This window comes from Corvus cornix, chromosome 9 (genome assembly GCF_000738735.6).
Source record: "Corvus cornix cornix isolate S_Up_H32 chromosome 9, ASM73873v5, whole genome shotgun sequence".
In the NCBI taxonomy this organism is placed as follows: domain Eukaryota; kingdom Metazoa; phylum Chordata; class Aves; order Passeriformes; family Corvidae; genus Corvus; species Corvus cornix.
This window is the reverse complement of record NC_046339.1, coordinates 6,922,331-6,939,239: the sequence shown is the minus strand read 5'-3', so window position 1 is coordinate 6,939,239 and position 16,909 is coordinate 6,922,331. Positions and strand designations below refer to the sequence as shown.

At 41.8% G+C, this 16,909-nt stretch overlaps 1 protein-coding gene across 5 annotated transcripts in view; it reads left to right on the top strand.

Annotated features, from left to right (window-relative positions):
• The window catches only part of GNB4 (G protein subunit beta 4), a 58,941-nt gene that overhangs the window by 36,612 nt on the left and 5,420 nt on the right, over positions 1-16,909 (top strand). For 2 of the 5 annotated variants that reach the window (XM_010397338.3, XM_039556721.1), the window contains exons 2-9: positions 7,536-7,635; positions 11,965-12,003; positions 12,710-12,816; positions 13,371-13,434; positions 14,191-14,353; positions 14,538-14,604; positions 14,715-14,916; positions 16,086-16,302. In XM_010397338.3, the coding sequence (XP_010395640.1) occupies positions 7,579-7,635; positions 11,965-12,003; positions 12,710-12,816; positions 13,371-13,434; positions 14,191-14,353; positions 14,538-14,604; positions 14,715-14,916; positions 16,086-16,302 (916 nt within the window). In that variant the 5' untranslated portion in view covers positions 7,536-7,578. Of the gene's footprint in view, positions 1-7,531; positions 7,636-11,592; positions 11,651-11,964; positions 12,004-12,709; positions 12,817-13,370; positions 13,435-14,190; positions 14,354-14,537; positions 14,605-14,714; positions 14,917-16,085; positions 16,303-16,909 lie in introns of those variants that run through there. The other 3 variants (XM_039556720.1, XM_019284611.3, XM_019284612.2) reach the window with 3 other exon arrangements.

The following is a 16,909-nucleotide window of genomic DNA, read 5'->3' as shown; positions in this document are numbered from 1 at the left end:
TTAGGTTCTGTTTGCAGGGTATGTGATAAAAATAAATCTGTGCTTATGTACCAAAACATTTTGACCTGGAAATGAACATAATGAATATAAGACGCAAGAATGTTAATTTTGGAAAAATCACTGTTGGACTGTGAAATATGTATGACTTTAAAAAATTCCTTCCTTCCTGTGCTTTTCTCAGCCTTATGCTTAACACTGAATTTCTTGAGGCTTTTTTTCTAGAATCTAGTGTGTGTGGGCTAAGAAGAGTAAGGCCTTTCTGTATGTGTTTTATGAATGTACTTGGCTAGACTTTAGCTGGGTCTTAGAAATAAACTCTCTTATCTCCGAGCTTAAGACACCAGTCTCATGAGCTGTCAGCCAAATGAAGGGTAGCAGTCTAAAGTCAGTGATTTGTTTTTTTACTAGTAAACTTAAGAATCACTTCACTTTAATTTGTAAACCGATTTCCTTTGTCTGTTGTGTTACTGCTGTCAACAAGGTCAGTGTTTGTTGGTCTGTTTGTCCTCCATGGAAACCGCAATGAAACCAGTCACCAAACCCAACGTGGGCTGTGCCCTGATGTGTTGGGGCTGGTCCCTGTGGGATCACAGAGTGGTTTGGGCTGGAAGGGGACCTTGAAGATGACCCAGTTCCAGCCTGGCCTGTGTGGGTTCATTCTCTGTGAGCCGAGTGATGGCTTTGAGATGCGGCAGCACCGCAGGACATGCTCGAGCTGCTGCTTCCTCTGCTCCCCTCTGTGGCTGAAGAACACTCAAGGGTGATGTTTACAGTGCTCAAGTCTGAAGGTGAACACAGAGGTTTATATTCTCTTCATAACTCCAAGTAGTTACTGTGGTAAATAGAAGTGTTTTGATGTGGCAGGCTTTATTTCAAAGTCCTATTAAAAATCCCCGGCTGAGTGTGTATGTGTGTGTAAAATGGCACATATTTCTGTTCTTTATGATGAGTAGGTCTGAGGTGTTTTGGCGAAGGGAGGAAGGAGCAGTATTGTTGCCTTGAAACTGCTTGTGCCACCCTGTTGGTGGGTGGGGTTGTGTCCCTGATGTAACTGCTCGGGGCATGTGGGCACACCTAGAGGCAAGTCTTGAATCCCACTCATTGGAGGTTTGCTTCAGCCTTTCTTGTGATGTCTCCTTTCCAGCTGTCCATGCAGTTTTGAGCACACACGTTCATCGGTCCCTTAAAACTGGGGATGGTATCTCTTAGAGGAATGGGTGTTCAAGTAAGTTCTGCTCATACCCTTCCTCTTGAGAGGCGTTGGTTGATTATTTCCTGTTTTTGTACCAAAGCTATAATGGAGACATATCACTTTAAAACACTTCCAAAATGTGCAGAAGTGCAACAATAGCACTGACCTCAGCGAGTGGGGTCACACCCAGGCTGCTTCCTGTTTTCTTCTTGGGGAGACCAGAAGCCCTGAGCATGGGAGAACTCTCCTTTACATCTGCCTGGGGATCGGAACTCAGAGTGGCAATTAATTACTTCTGACAAAATGAACATTTTAAAATCTTAAGGAAAAGATTCAGTTAGGATTTCCAGTCTTATTTTCTAAGTGGTAACCATTTTTTGAGGGAATAACCATTATTCTCTTACTTAACTGATGTGTGGTAGATGTTCTGCAGTTAGTGCACTCCTCAAAAGTATACATTAGAGATAAAGAAGGGCTGGAGATGGACTGAAGAGGTTTGAGAGGAGAGAGAAAGACCAAGGTACATAATGGGGCAATTACAGCCCTTAGATACTGTTATTTCAACTTAAACCAGCATTATTCTCCTGGGATTCAAGTATTAGTTGACCACGATAAAAGCTCCTTGCTTTGTTGTCTTTGTTTATTGATGCTGTACTGCTACAGGTCAGAACAAAGAAGGCTTGGGAGAATGGATAGCTGGAAAGGTCTCTGAGAAACAAAGGAGAGGCAGCATAGGGCCAAGGTATAGTAAAAAAAGCCATTAAATGTTTAATTTTCCTCAGTGGAGAGCTGAGTGTATGTGTGGTTCTCAAACAGCTCTACCATAGGAAATACATTATGTAAAATTCCAGCTGAAATACCTTTTATATATGAAGGTATGTAACTGCAGCACAGCATTAATGCACTTTAAATGACTGTTGTGCAGGCAGAGATTTCACTTGACGTAAGGCTTTGACCACCATGTCCAAGTTTGTAGATTTTGACTATGTTGAATCCATTCTCTTCAGGCTGTAAGAAATAAAACCTCTCTCTATTCTTCTCTATTCATCGCTTTGGGGAGACATAAATGGCTGTGCAAAGCTGCCAAAGTCTTGTTTAGTGTCCCTAAATGAAGAAATGTTTTATCAAAATCTTCTGTGGCACATCCTGTATGTGTAAAGTGTTGGTCTGTGTGTGCTGGCAGGGCTCAGCTTCAGAGCCAGAACCCATTGTCCACAGCCTGAGTGTCTGTGAGTTACCAGTGTATCTCCCTTGAGAGAGTTGGAGTATTTCTTGGTGTCTTTCCCCTATATTTAGTAAAGTGCTATGGTTAGCATTCCTTACATTTAGCCGCCTGTGTGATCACTAGTAGGGATGATCATATGAAAGCCATGGAACCTCCTTTCTCCAGCTGTCTGTTGATCACTTTGAGATCTTGCTGCATAGGAATTGAAAACTTGAAGTTGGCAAGTGTTGATAAGCACTTATTTCCGTTCTAAAGGACTGATTTTTTGACACAAAATGAAATTTTTACCTAAATAATTCTCTGGGTGATAGCTCTTAAGAATCCAGTCAAGCAGACTGTTCTTTCTGCGGTCCCTTTAATCTCTATATATTTGCCACGAAAAATAGCAATGCTTTGTTGTGGGGAGGGGCATATTTACACATCTCTAGTAACTCTTGCAGAGAAAAGGGTGTTTTTCCAGCCACAAAGTTTTGAGTCCACAGGTTTCAGAGAGAGTACTTTGGAGACAAGACCCTGGGATAATTTATCACTGCCTGCCTGTATAATGAAGAATTAAACCCTTAGCAAATGATGTTGCTACTGAATCAGGAATAGTGTAAGGAGTGATTTATCTGTGGAGCACTCAAGCCTGCCCGTGGCTTTCTTGGCACTAGATATACTGTGGAATCTGACTTAGTTAATTATTTTGCCTTGGGAGGCACTTTATTTTGGTATCAGTAAATTCACTTGTACAAGTCCACTGAGGAGAAATTGCAGTGAAGTGCAGTTCAGCCTACAAATGACGGAGGGCAAGGATGTGCCTCCCTGGCTGCACAAAGTCAACACGCACAGTGAGCTCCCTGTGCTGTTGCTGCTGATGGAAGCATCTTGTATCTTTGACCCCATTTCCTTCTGCTTTGGGTGTCTTGCAGTGGCACACCCTCGGCTACCAAAGGTACTGAAAAGTTCTTCTTTGTCCTGTTGCTCTTCCCCTCGAGGCCTCAGCAGGTGAAATTGTTCATAGTGCATGGTGCACATCATGAGTTGCGTTTGAAGAGAAGCATCTGACCTCTTTCATCAAAGGTGCCACCTCTGAATGCTGAAAAGCAGATACCACAAGTATTCTGCATCTGAGTGAACTCAAAAATATTTTTTTCTGATTCAACATTATTAAAAATACATCTAAGTCAGGGAAGTAGGCATCACGTTACCCCAGTCTCCTGAGATGCAGGAGGAATCCTCACACACTCTTTCTGCCCATACAGGTGCAAGAGCTGATGGATTTGCTGTGTATATGGCTGAGCATGGTACAGCTGGGCTCCTGAGGAAATTCATGTTTGGAAGAAAGATTTTCCTGGGCTGTGAAGCTGCGCTCCTTCCTGGCTGTAGTGTTTTGATCTTGGAGGGGAAAGTGAGCAGGCATTGTGTGTCCTTTGTAACCTAGTATGGGTTGGTGTTGAATCCACTGAGGTTTTCAGTAATTTGTATGAGGAAAAATCTGCAAGAACAGAGAGCACCTCTGTTCTTGGCAATCCTTGTAAGCCCTGCCAAAGCAGTCCTGGCATTTAATCTGATAAAACCAGAGTTGTTTACCTGATCCATGGTAGCACACTTCAAGGTTGTGGTGGTGTCTTCTCTGCACTGAGGACAGGTTTGTAGGATGCCGCCTCTGCTTTGCCAGTGCTGCCAAGCATCTCATTTCTGTGTTCTTCTGTGCTTCACTGGTCACCTCACTGATAGGCTTAGAAACAGTATTACAGCAAGTAAATCTAACCTGGGTAATGGTCTTTGCACAAAGCTACTTCTCTTTAACCATACTGCTGTAGCATCAGAAGTACTAAAACAGACACAGATGCATCCACGGGTTCCAAGCTTCCAAGCATGTGCTTATCTTCCTGTGTTGCTGCCGTGAGTCTGGTGACATCACTAAGATGCTCCCACAGGAGTTTGACAGGAGTTCAGAGATGCTGCTTGTGGAGTTAGTGTGAATCTGGAAATGCATCTGTAGAGCTTCCTTCCCTACCCACTCAATTTCTGTAACTTCCTGTGGGCACATGAAAACAGTGCTTGGAAAAAAAGTAAAAATCCCAAGTGGAAGCATCTTTCTCCCAGTTCTGCTAGATACTTAGTGGTGGATGATGATCTGAACACACAGGCCTTTGCCTTGGGAGCTGCTGCCAGGCAGTGCAACACTGTTGGATACACTTCAATTTAATAGTTGAACTGCACTTAGTTTGTTTACTGTAGTATCTTGGTGTTTATACACAGCTTAATATTTCAGAGTTTGCTGTTCAAATGCTGTGTACTGGAAAGGAATTCAATGCTTAAAGCTATAGTGATCCAGTTCTAAAGTGACCCTGGATTTTGTGGAAGCGTGTGCTGGTTTGAAGGCAGTTCTGCTCATTGAGGTATAGCTTGACCTTGGACCTCTGACACATTTTTACTGAGCAGTGATGCTTAAGGCTTTGCAGATTTAGAACATGCTGGTGCTGCTAGGGCTTTTCCACTACTAAAAAATGTTTCTTTCAAAAATATGAAGGATCATTGTCCTTTTATTCACTTCAGAATTATTTTTAAACTAAATACATGTGGGTGAGTGAGAAGGCTTCTGGAGTTTGTCCATGTAGGAACTTGGAGAAGTGTAACACGATTTAAAGCTGTGAAGTTTAACAGCTGTGTAGCTGCTGGTGCAGCTTGGTACAGAAATGGCATTAGTGGGTGAACAGTGCTGATAGGAGTGACATTAATTAAGATTAACTTTATGTGCAGAATGGTCATTGATGATCTTTGAATGCCAGTGCAATGCTACAGCTCATTCTCAAATCTGCTCACAGCTTTACCTATGAACAGAAAAATGCCCTAACTTTGGGTGCTTGTGACTGGCCATGCATGCTTCCAGTTGTGAGTAATTTCACTTTCTTTATGATCAGTAGTTCTCTGTGAGAATTTGAAGTGACTGTCTAGAGAGCACTGAAGTGTGTGGCACATCACAGGGCAGAAGCTGACTTCCCTTCTCACAAAATTAGAGATACATCAACTTCTCTGCTAGGAATCTTTATCTCCTGTTAAAAATAGCACACAAGACTACCGAACATTGGCAGACAGCATGGCTGGCTGGCTTTAGACCTTTGAGACCATTGTTCTGTCTGTGTTACCTTTGAGTAGGTTCTGGAATGAAAAAGGAAAGTCATACTGAAAAGGTTAATTTGACACTGTCAGAACTGAAAGTGGGGCTGTATTTCATGGAGATATCCCCATTAAAGGTGTTAAGGTTGTAATTAAAGTTGATAGCCTATAAAGGTATGTGATTAATGTGTGTGCTAAAGTCATGTTTTTAATGCTTAGTTTTTAAAATTGGACACCAGTGTTGATGACTTGTATGTTATGCCTGCTGTGCATTAAGCAGTGTTAAATAATCTGGGCTTCAGAAAAAGGAACACAGTAGGAAATGGAGTAGTCTCCTAGAGAATTCCCATGTGAATTACAACATCTTTGTAGTGAACAGAGCACAGGTTTAAGGAAGGGAAGGGTGTGAACCTCCCAGTTTGCTTACACATAGCTGGAAATACTAGTTAAGAGCTGAGTCACCATCCCTCTTACTGGTGGGGATGTATTTTGATTTGGAGATGATCCAACTTACGTGTGTATGTTTGTGAGCTGCTTCTGAAATGGACTTGAAGTGATACCTGTGGGTAGCACAGAGGTTGAGATTGAAAGGAAGTAGATGGATAATTAGTGAAGATCGTTTTCTTCTTGAGCAGCAATAAACTTTGTAGCTCTCAAACACTTGTATACATTGTTAGTCCAAAGATGATTATTGTATTACAAATTGCTTTGAACCAAAGCTTCTCACTCCTTTAGAGTGTCGTATTTTACAGATGGAAGAAAGCTTTCCAGTCAGTCTTTTAGAGCACATCACTACTGAACTGCAGAGAACCAGTAGCCAGACCAAAGAAAAGGGTTTCCCTAGAGGTCTACAACTGACCAGACAAACTGTGACCTTTTTTCCTCTGTTTTTTGGCCATTTTTCGGTGGACTAAATAGGAAGCATAGACTAACGTTTTGAATAGGTTCTTCCTGCTTGTTTTCCTTCCTTCCTCAATTTTTATTTTGTGAGTAGTAGTCTGTCTTCTGCTATAAGCTAGAAGTGTTTTGGCTTTTTAGATAATGTCATGGGACCACAATCATCACTTTTCTGGTGTGCTTTTTCTGTCATGAAAAAATTACAAATAAGTGCCTGGCTTGTTTGTGAGCAATTTACTTGCTGATGTTGCTTTCATTGCAAGGATATTGAAATCTCCATGTGTGTGAATAGGCTTAAGAGGTCTCTAGTGGTGTTTGGCTGCACTGCTATGCTGGGGATAAAAAAATGGAAAATTGATCTGAGGAAACTTTGTTCAACACACTGAAAAAATCAGATGCAAAAATCTGATTTGAAAAAAAAATGACTAACCTGAAGGTGTGCCTTCATGCAGTCTTACTGTTAATTGATCTTTTTATTAAGTTTGCTTTGAGTCCTTGTTCAGATGACAACTGCTTTAGGAAGCTGAGGGCTGTATCAACACAAGGATGCTTTTAGGGATGGTTTGGTCTTTGCTGTCCTTTCTCACTTCGTGGGTGCTTTTGAAATGACAGGATCATTGTGCCTTGCCTGAGAAAAATATGAGAAAAAGGTGGAGAAAATCTGATGTAGTCTAGGATTAAAAAATTTCATCTTTAATTAAAACCAAGTCTGCCCCCGGATGTCCTGTGCAAGGTGCCTGTAAATACTGGGGGGACCTACAGCCTCTGCTCTGTGTTGCCATCCTGGGGCACAGACTGACTGAGATTTCTGGGCAGGGTAGCAGGAGGGAGCTGCTACAAAACAGGTTTATAAAGTACAGTGGGTGGTTCTGTTGACAGTTGCTTTTATATTCAGAATAGACTTTACTTAATTCTGCTTTTCGTGGTAATTCAGGAATTGAAATCACTTAGGTTTTGCCAAATTCATTAGCACGGTATACTAAAGGGAATGTCTATTTGGAAGCCTTTCTAAAAGAATAAAAACATATATATACTCAGGTTCTCAGGTTTTTTGTTCTGTTTTTTAAAGAGAAGAAAAATAACTTTCAGTATCTCTTTCTTCCCTCTTATTGGCAGGTTTTCTTCACCAGTGGAGTGTGAGAAATAGAGGCTGAAGAAGATGAGTGAGCTGGAGCAGTTGCGGCAGGAGGCAGAGCAGCTGCGAAACCAAATCAGAGTAAGAATTGTGAATTGCTTGTTTTCCATGATAAAGTTCCTCCTTTAAGGGAATAAACTGTAAAGATCTATCAGTTGTTCCTGTTTCACTTGTGCAGAACTTGAAATATTTTCAGAATATTTGGTTAAAAATCAGAAAAGCCATTGGTATAATGAAGTAAATTTGTAATATTTGTTGAACAAAATGTTTTATTTCCTGTTGAAGTTTGCTGAGTTTTGGTGCTAGGGTTGTATGTGTTTCTACAAGTTTTATGTTCTGGGTTTTTAAAAACAGAAGGGAGCAGCAAACTTCTAGAACCTAGGCATGTCAAGTTGGGCTTAAGGGTCTTAGAAAGGCTTGGTCCTGGGCTAAAAGTGACCCCTGAGAAGACTGAGGTCAAAGCAGGGAGTGTGACAGTGCCTTCCAGGGTGGATGTCATTTTCAACAAGCACTGTTTCTTGGCTTAATTTTTATTAAATGCTGATGCCCCCATACATGCTATTTTTTTGTTGTATTTACTCAGTGAAGATAAGCCGAGTATGAGCTGTCATGCCCAAAGTCAGTTTTCCAGGAATCTTTTGCAACATGCGTTTGTTTCAGTGATGCAGTTTTCAGTAAAGTATAATAAGGATCTTCAAAGTCTGTTTATTTTTCATCAACATTTTCAAAGCATGACACATTCATAAATCTGATTTATATGGGAATGCCTTATTTGCAGACATTCCTATCAGTGAACAGTACAGGTTTCTTGGAATATGTTGCATGCACACAAGCTTTTTTTAGCATGGCATCTGCTGGCAGCAGTTGTTCTTTGGTGTCTCCTGTGAGGTGTGAGGCTGCTTGGTGGTGTCAGCCATGTGCTGAACACTCTTCATGTGTCAGGACTTGTGCTGGGGGCAAATGCTGCTCATTCAGTGCCATCCAAGGAGAGCTCTGTGTCCTGTTCTCACTTAATACACTGTGGAAAGACAATGTGGGGATCAGGCGGTGCTGTGGCACTGGGTGCCCCTTTCACCAGCTCTGTAGCGGATACAAATCATTTTTAGCTTAAAAAACTTCTTTTTTTTTTTTTTTTTTCTTCCAAGTTAAGCTTTGTTACAGAACTGCAGTGCTAAAAGGGGTACACAATCTTTCAGTTCTTTCTCTGCATGCTGTGTAAAGACTTTGTCATTATGTTATGTCCAGGGGAGCCAATTAAGTCTTTGTTCAGTCTTGGTAATCAGTGAGTCTGGTTTCATGCAAAATTGTGTGAAGAAAGAGCTACCAGGCACATTAGAGGGCTACACTGTGCTGCAGGAATGTTTGCTTCTTTTTTAAATTTTGGAGCATAAAAATCTGATTGGCCCTTTGTTAATGACTCCATTTTGTGGCTTTAGGTCGATCTAACATTTCCTTTTTACTCGACCACCCAAACTTGTAACTGGATCTGTCAGATGTAGCTGAGTAACCATGGTTATATTGCCTTTGGAGTCCCCTGGCTCAGCAGTGGCAACTGGTGATTGCTTCTTGGGATCTGAGTGCAGGCTTGGATACCTTGTGCTTAATTCTAACTTCAGATAGTTAGGCAATTAAAAATGCCCCATATGACTTAATGTCCATGAAACTTCTGACCAAATAATTCAATTTCATATTTGTAGAGATGACTACTTACCTTGCTTATTAAATCATTGTACATTTTCTGTTTGTTTGGGATGGGTGAGAAGATAGATCCAGGATCTGAAAAACAGGAGTTTTAAGTGTTGAGAAGATCTACTGCGCTGGTAATTTTCAGGAATTATTTTGATGCAGTCCTAAAAAGAGATGAGGTCACTAACAGCATTTGATGTTTTATGTATAGCTAGCATTTTGCTGTCTTAGTTGTTGACAACTCTTGGGTTTTGTCTGATTGTTTCCTCTAACAATATAATCCCAAAAAATCAGCTTTGTGCCTAGACGTGAGGTCCAGATAAGATTGTCCCTAACGGCTTCCTAAGGTGTAGAAACCGCAATGCAGAGCTTTTGATTCCCCAATGGACTTCAGCCTGCAATATTTTAGAAGTGTTTCATGACTCTTAATTTTATTTTTGCAGTATCTAGGTGATGTGGGTACCTGTGTCTCCCCATGCAGTTACTGCAGCCGAAGCTCTGGTCTGTGCACGGACAATGTACAGCATCAGCCTGCAGGAACTTTCAGTGCAGGAAGTTGGAACACTGAACAATGAATTGTCAGATATCTGTCAGATGACTTGATGGTTAAAGTTAATTCCTAGTTCTGTCTGTGATGAAGTTCCCATGTGACATGTGTGTCCTCACTGTGAGAACTGAAATTGAGGATAATGATTTTTAGAAGTGTTGCTTACTTGGCACAGTGTCATTCGAACATTTTGGACAAAAACCACACTGTATTAAAAAAAACACATGTAGTTTGGGGGAAAAAAACTGCAATCTGAAGTGTGTGCTAGGAAAGTCTGGGGCCTGCACACTAATCAAGCAGTTAGATTTTTCTCAAAAATTTTGCATTGTCTGCAGCATGAACTGAGAAAAATCTGCAGTTACATAGAGGAGCTTTTTTATGTTCTGACAATAATGATTCTGTTTTGATGGTGCATATGTAGAAATACAGTTTCAATGTAAGAATTAAAATAGCCTAATAGCCTGTTGAAACTCTCCTTTCCTGCAATTTTGCCAGTTGTATGGCAAATATTAGACAGCCTCAAATATAGGAGTTGCTAAGAGCTTGCTCTTAAAGAGGGAAAATGCTTTGTTTCATTCAGACTGCATTCAGAATTCATTTTGTGTTGAACATCTTCAAGTATTTCAGGAAAATCAAACAAATAGTCATTTAAAATCCAGTGTGCTTCTTCCTGTGGATGAAATAAGTCGTGAGTTCTAAGGGATTTGCTGCTCTGGTATTTTAAACCCCTCCTGATTCCAGACGTCAACATTTTATAAATATTTCTACAGTTCAGACATTATAAAAATAAGTTGAGATGACTTAATCCACTCTCAGGCTTGCTTTTTGGGAGGAGAGCTACAAAGGGTGGGCAAAATAAACATGCACTTAAAAAATGTTAAAGTTGTAATGTCAAGTAACTCTCAAGCAAGAGCTTGGAAGAAAATTGAAGATGCTGTCCTGAATGCGTTGAGGCAGCTCCAAAATGTGAGAGCAAATATGTCTGTTCCTGCTCTCAAAGGGGACCTTGCCATTCCTACACAGACTGAACACGAAGTGCTGCTGAAGAGGCACCATCACTGTTGAGTGCCTGCTTCAGTGGTAGCACAAGTTGGAGAAATTGCCAGGACTTGAGAGGGTTCTGTGCGTGATCTTTCAGTACAGCTGTTGGTAGTTTTAACTTCAACTTATGCTGCTCAGTTCCTGTCTAATTTTAAGCAAGTTTAAACCACGTTTAACTTGTGCTGCACGGTTCCTGTCTAATTTTAAGGCAGTTTAAACCATGTTTCTCAGAAGGAGTTGCTGACCAGAGGGCTGTTTCTGCAGATGGGGCCTGAGCTGCAGGAGAGCGCTGCAGTCACAGCTGTGACTAAAACCAGGTCTTGCACAATCAGAGTGTTGCAGGTGAGGCTCAGTGAAGCTCACCTGTGTCAGAGGTTCAGTCTGGAACTCTTGATTATGCAAATGAAAGCCAAGTCTGTTTTCTAGGTCAGGTTGAATCATATGCAGGAAACAAGTCCTGTGTCCAGAGTCTGAGATAAGGAGAAAACCATGGAGTGTGGAGATCTGAGCACCACCCATTCCGTGAAATGGGTGAGGGTGTTACTGGGCCATTTTTTTGCCTCCCATTTGTATCAAGTACATCATCACTTCAAGCTTTGGTGATCCTGCTGTCTGTCCTGCTCCCTGGATCCTGCCTGTTGATTTTCACCCTGCCTCTCCCAACCAGCAAGGAAGTTAATTTGTGCAAGAGCCTTGTGTGGCACAGAGCTTGCTAACCCTGTGTAATATATGGTTGCTTTTTCAGGTGGATCAGTTCTTCCCTTGTGCTCAGCACACCCTGAGCAAGCACATCCACCCCAGGGAAGGAATACAGGGAAAAGGGTAGGCATTGGGACTTCAGCTCCAAATGCCTTTGAATCCCATGGTCTGTAGAAAGGGAGATTCAAAGGCTGCTGGGGCATGGCCCTTCCTAAGTCCCTCTTCCTCCACTACCCCTTGTGTGCCATTGCTTTTTAGATTCCTTGAACAATAAAACAAATTAGGGTGACAAAAGGGATATTGGCATGTCAGTTGGTGTTGGTGTGTGGCTTTGAGTGTGTTGAAATTTCGCTCAAGAGTTACTTTTCCTTTAGTCCTTCTCAGCTGATGCTCAGTGTTGCCTTTCCAATTCAACTTGTTTCATTGTTTTGTTTCAGGATGCCAGGAAAGCATGTAGTGACACAACTCTCGCTCAGGTATGTTCCTGTTCTTTGTGTAGGCTGTTACTTGAGAGAGAAAAAAATAAAAATATCCATTCGTGACTGTAGCATGTTCCTGTTCAGTAACTGAAAGAATAAAGTGAAAGAAACCTTTGGAAATGGATGTGTATTTATGCAGTTATTTAAAACCAAACAAAGCCCCACCAAAAAAACCCAAATAAACAAAACAGCAAAAAACCCCAACTAGTCAAACCCCCCCCACCATCTTAATGGATCCTGCTTCCAGTTTACCTTTCAAGTGGAGTATGTTTATTGTGTTAAACATATTTAGAAAGACTTAAATAAACATTTTTAGCAGTGTTTTTGAAACAGAATTATTTTGCATGTAAAGTTCTGCCATGCTTTAAAAAGTAACAGTGCAGTAAATACTGGAGCATTTTCTTTCATTGGTTTAAATTGCAAACTTTCAGATTTAATAATCTGAAATAGTCTTAGTATAATGTAGAAGTATTTTAAAAGAGCTTCCTGAAGTTCATTGTAGCCACTGTGGAAGTGTGTTGTGTCTGTCTATAAAATCTGTTTGTGTCGGTGTTGCTGGGTGTACACCAGTATCCTATTTTTTTATGGTTTTTGTTGTGTGCCAAGATAGATAATGTTCTATCAAAGTTCAAATGTATTTTTGTTATCTTGTACATTAAAAATAGTTCCCAGTATCTCAGGGGTTTGTTTTATTTATTTTTAGATCACAACAAGTCTGGACTCGGTGGGTCGAATCCAAATGCGAACCCGGCGCACGCTCAGAGGTCACTTAGCCAAAATCTATGCCATGCACTGGGGATCTGACTCCAGGTTTGTACATGGGAGCCTGGAACCTGCCAGTCAAGGGCTGGAGATGAGATTGGCACCTTGAGGTTAATGTCAGGTCCTGGCAGCCTCGTGGAGTGGTGTTGCTGCCCTTGCAGGGGATCACAGACCACCACTGGTGGGGGGTTGAGAGAAGAGGTATTTTGCTTGTCCTTGCTATAGATATTTTGCCTTCTCCTAGAATCTGTTCCCAAGATTTATTTTCACCTAAATCCTTATTTGCTTTTGTGTAACTGCGTAGTTACATGAATAATGAAAGCAGTTGTGGAGAGAGTTAATAAAATGTGTTTTCAGCAAGTTGTTTGCTTGTATTCATTTCTAATCATGAGTCTCCATGTGATTCCTGTCAGGTAATATGGAGATCTAGATCTTTGCAGACTTTTTCCAACAAATGCACCCCTCCAATAAAAATGAAAAAGCAGAGAGTAAAAAATTATGAAACTTCTGACTCACTTGATACTCATGCATGATGTATGTCTATTTTGAGATTTTTTTTGTTTGTTTTATATTAACATATTTTATTTTGTGTTCATATTTAGGCTACTAGTCAGTGCTTCTCAAGATGGAAAATTAATTATTTGGGATAGTTATACAACAAATAAGGTAGTTATTTATAATCCTTATCAATAATTCATGTATCAGTTGTGTGTTTGAGTGGGCTTGTGTCTATTTTTTCCTATGGTTGCAAGTGAAAAATCAAAAGCAGTCTTTCTCATTCATAATCTCTTTTTGTTCCTTTCATGGCTAGCTGAGCACTAGTGATATGTTGTAGGTCTGTTGTGTCTGAAGCAATAGTTAATTACATAGTAATATGTAACATTGTCACTGACTTTGCTGGGGCAATAGCTGTAGCTCTCTGCCTGTGTGGTATTGTTTCTGAAACTAACTTGGTTTTGAGCTGTAGAAATACACAACCTTAGAATTTACAAGAGTGCTTTGGGTTTGAGGGCGGAGAAAAGAGAAGGAAGAAAAACAGCTGTTGGGGGAAAGCTTAGGTAGTGTGGAGTGGAGCTGTGCTTCTGTACACTGTCCAGTCTCCATGGGGACAGCCATCCTGTCTTACAACCTATAGTTCAAAGATGTAAAAAAGTTGGACAGAGAAATCTAACTAGAATGAACAAATGTTGCAAATGCTGAAGTTTACAATAGCTTTGCTATGAAGTAATGTACTGAAGCTTTGTGTATGTACCCTGCAGATACTGCTGGTATCTGTAGCCCGAGGATGTGTAAATGAGTTGCATGTAAGACACTGTAAACCCAAACAAATGCTGGCTCTGGGGCTGTCCTGTGCCCGCGGTGTTTGTGTGCTCTGCCCCACGGCCCGCGTTCGTGCCTTGCTGACGAGCTGTGTCTCTGCAGATGCACGCCATCCCCCTGAGGTCCTCCTGGGTGATGACCTGTGCCTATGCTCCCTCCGGCAACTACGTGGCCTGTGGAGGCTTGGACAACATCTGCTCCATCTACAACCTGAAAACCAGGGAGGGCAATGTCCGAGTGAGCCGGGAGCTGCCGGGGCACACAGGTAGGGCTGTGCTCTTGCTTCACCTGGGTGTGGTACTGCACCAAGGGATACAGTCCTGCTTTGAGCAGGGCAATGCTTGTGGTGCTTATGGACTGGCTGTGGGAGAACTTGGATGCTGTTCTTGCATTTTAACCTTCAGTCGTTGCTCTTGGATGAAAACCTTATATAACTGTTTTGTTTTTAGGATACTTGTCCTGTTGTCGCTTCCTAGATGACAACCAAATTGTCACTAGCTCAGGAGACACCACTTGGTGAGTTTTTGAGCTCTCTTGGCCTTTCCTCACCCCTTCTTTCTTCTTTTTTTCTCTCGAACTCTGAGATAATGAGGGACATTGTGTTAATGGTGTCACTTTATCTACAGTGCTTTGTGGGATATTGAAACTGGCCAGCAGACCACCACGTTCACTGGGCACACTGGAGATGTGATGAGCCTCTCTCTAAGTCCAGACATGAGGACTTTTGTTTCGGGTGCCTGCGATGCCTCCTCGAAGCTTTGGGATATCCGTGATGGAATGTGCAGGCAGTCATTCACAGGGCACGTGTCAGACATTAATGCAGTTTGTGTAAGTGATCCTCCTGTTTCCATGTGGGAAGAAAGGGGGAAGATAAAGGCTACATTTGCATGAATTCAGCTTAGACTCCACTGAGCTACCTTGATTTAAAATCAATTAGTTAGGATAGAGAATGTTAAAATGTATGTAATGGAGAAGGTTGTGTAATAATTTAAAATCTACTTTATAACTGAATTATTATTGCCATTGTCTGTGATGTACTGCGCTGTTCCAGGAATAGTTTCACCTGTGTTTTTATTCAGTAACTGAGACATCACTGTTTTTTAAGAAGAATGGACTAGGGAAACTTTTTGAAGCATGGCAATGTGTTAAAAACTGAAAATTGTAGATAAATGCAATGTACTGAGAGGGTGCAACACAGCTAAGCCATCCTCATCTTATAGATTTTTGTTGAACAAAAAGAGCTTCCAGTGAAATATTCTGGAAGGCAAAGTTAAAATCAGTATTGATGTTGGATATTCCCTGGAATAATTTGGTAATATTTAGAAACTGCATTATATTTCCTCTCTGTCATAGTAACACTATGTTCTGATCTGCAAGGTCCAAGCTCTGGAAAACAGGGAAAGAAATCTAAGTCGAAGCTGCATCTGTTTTTGATAAATATGAAAAATTGTTAAGGCTGAGAAAATACCAAACACATGACCAGTACAAAAATGCAGCTCCTATACTTAGACCTGGACCCTGAGATGTGCTGGGCTCTCTCTATTCCCATTTCAATCAATATCGCTGTTGAGAGAATAACTCGGATTTGGAGTAGATTTTTTTAGGAAATTGGATTGCTTGTTTGCAGTCTTCTGTCTTGGCTCAGCCAACCTGGCTGGCCAGCTCAGGATGGAACATTGTGTTCCACTTCAGCCAGGATGTGCAAAACTGAGGTTTGCTCCATTTTGTAGGAGTCAGTGGCATCCCCTGTGACTCCTGTTACAGCACACGCAGGAACTGGGTACAATTCCAGTCACTCAGGCATCCCCAGTGCTGTTCCAGAGGTGCTCCCTTGCATAGCTGTGTACATGCATTTTTTAACATGCAGATATTTCTTCAAAATAAAACATTCTGCCTTTGGTCACCCTGGTAAAATAATCCTGTGGTGTTGTTAAACTAACCCATGACCAGTGTGTTTTTCTGCTGTCAAAGCCTTGTCTCTCCATTCCACCTCGCAGTTTTTCCCCAACGGACACGCGTTTGCCACCGGCTCTGACGACGCCACGTGCCGGCTGTTCGACCTGCGCGCCGACCAGGAGCTGATGATGTATTCCCACGACAACATCATCTGTGGGATCACCTCGGTCGCCTTCTCCAAGAGCGGGCGCCTCCTGCTCGCGGGTTACGACGACTTCAACTGCAACGTGTGGGACACCCTCAAAGGGGAGAGGGCAGGTGAGGACCCGACTGCTGGCAGCTCTTCCAGGGCCTGCATAGCCAAAATCTGCAGAATGCAGAGCCGGGGCATTGCCAGTGCTGGTGCTGATGGTGTGGAATCTGCTTGATTCCTTTGAACACTCTTGGAATGGCATCCTTTTATTGCATTTCGTTGTATCTTCCAGAAGTTACACTGCTTCCAGTTCATCTCCGTGGCGTGAGCAGTAAATGAGTCAGGAGAACAGGCCTGTTCTAGGGCTTTACAGATCTGTGTGCTGGGAGATGCCAGTTCTTGAGGCTGAGGAATGCCCTCCAAAACTGCATCTACAGAAAAAGTACTTCACTGAAATTTATGGAATTAAGTAGTGCAAAATTACACGTTTGCATTGACTTTTGCACCCTTGAGTGGCAGTAATTCACATGTAGCTACAGGAGTCTTTTTGCTTTGCAAACCCTGCTGTTGGGAAAGAGGGGAAGTGGAAACTTCTGGTCCTTGACTTAGTTACTGGTCAGGACACAGCATGTTTATAGCACAGCTATTTCTTTCTCATTTCATACAGTAACTTAAATGCTGGGGCCTGGTTCTGTTCTGAACATCAGTTCTGCTGTTCAGACTGAAAATAGA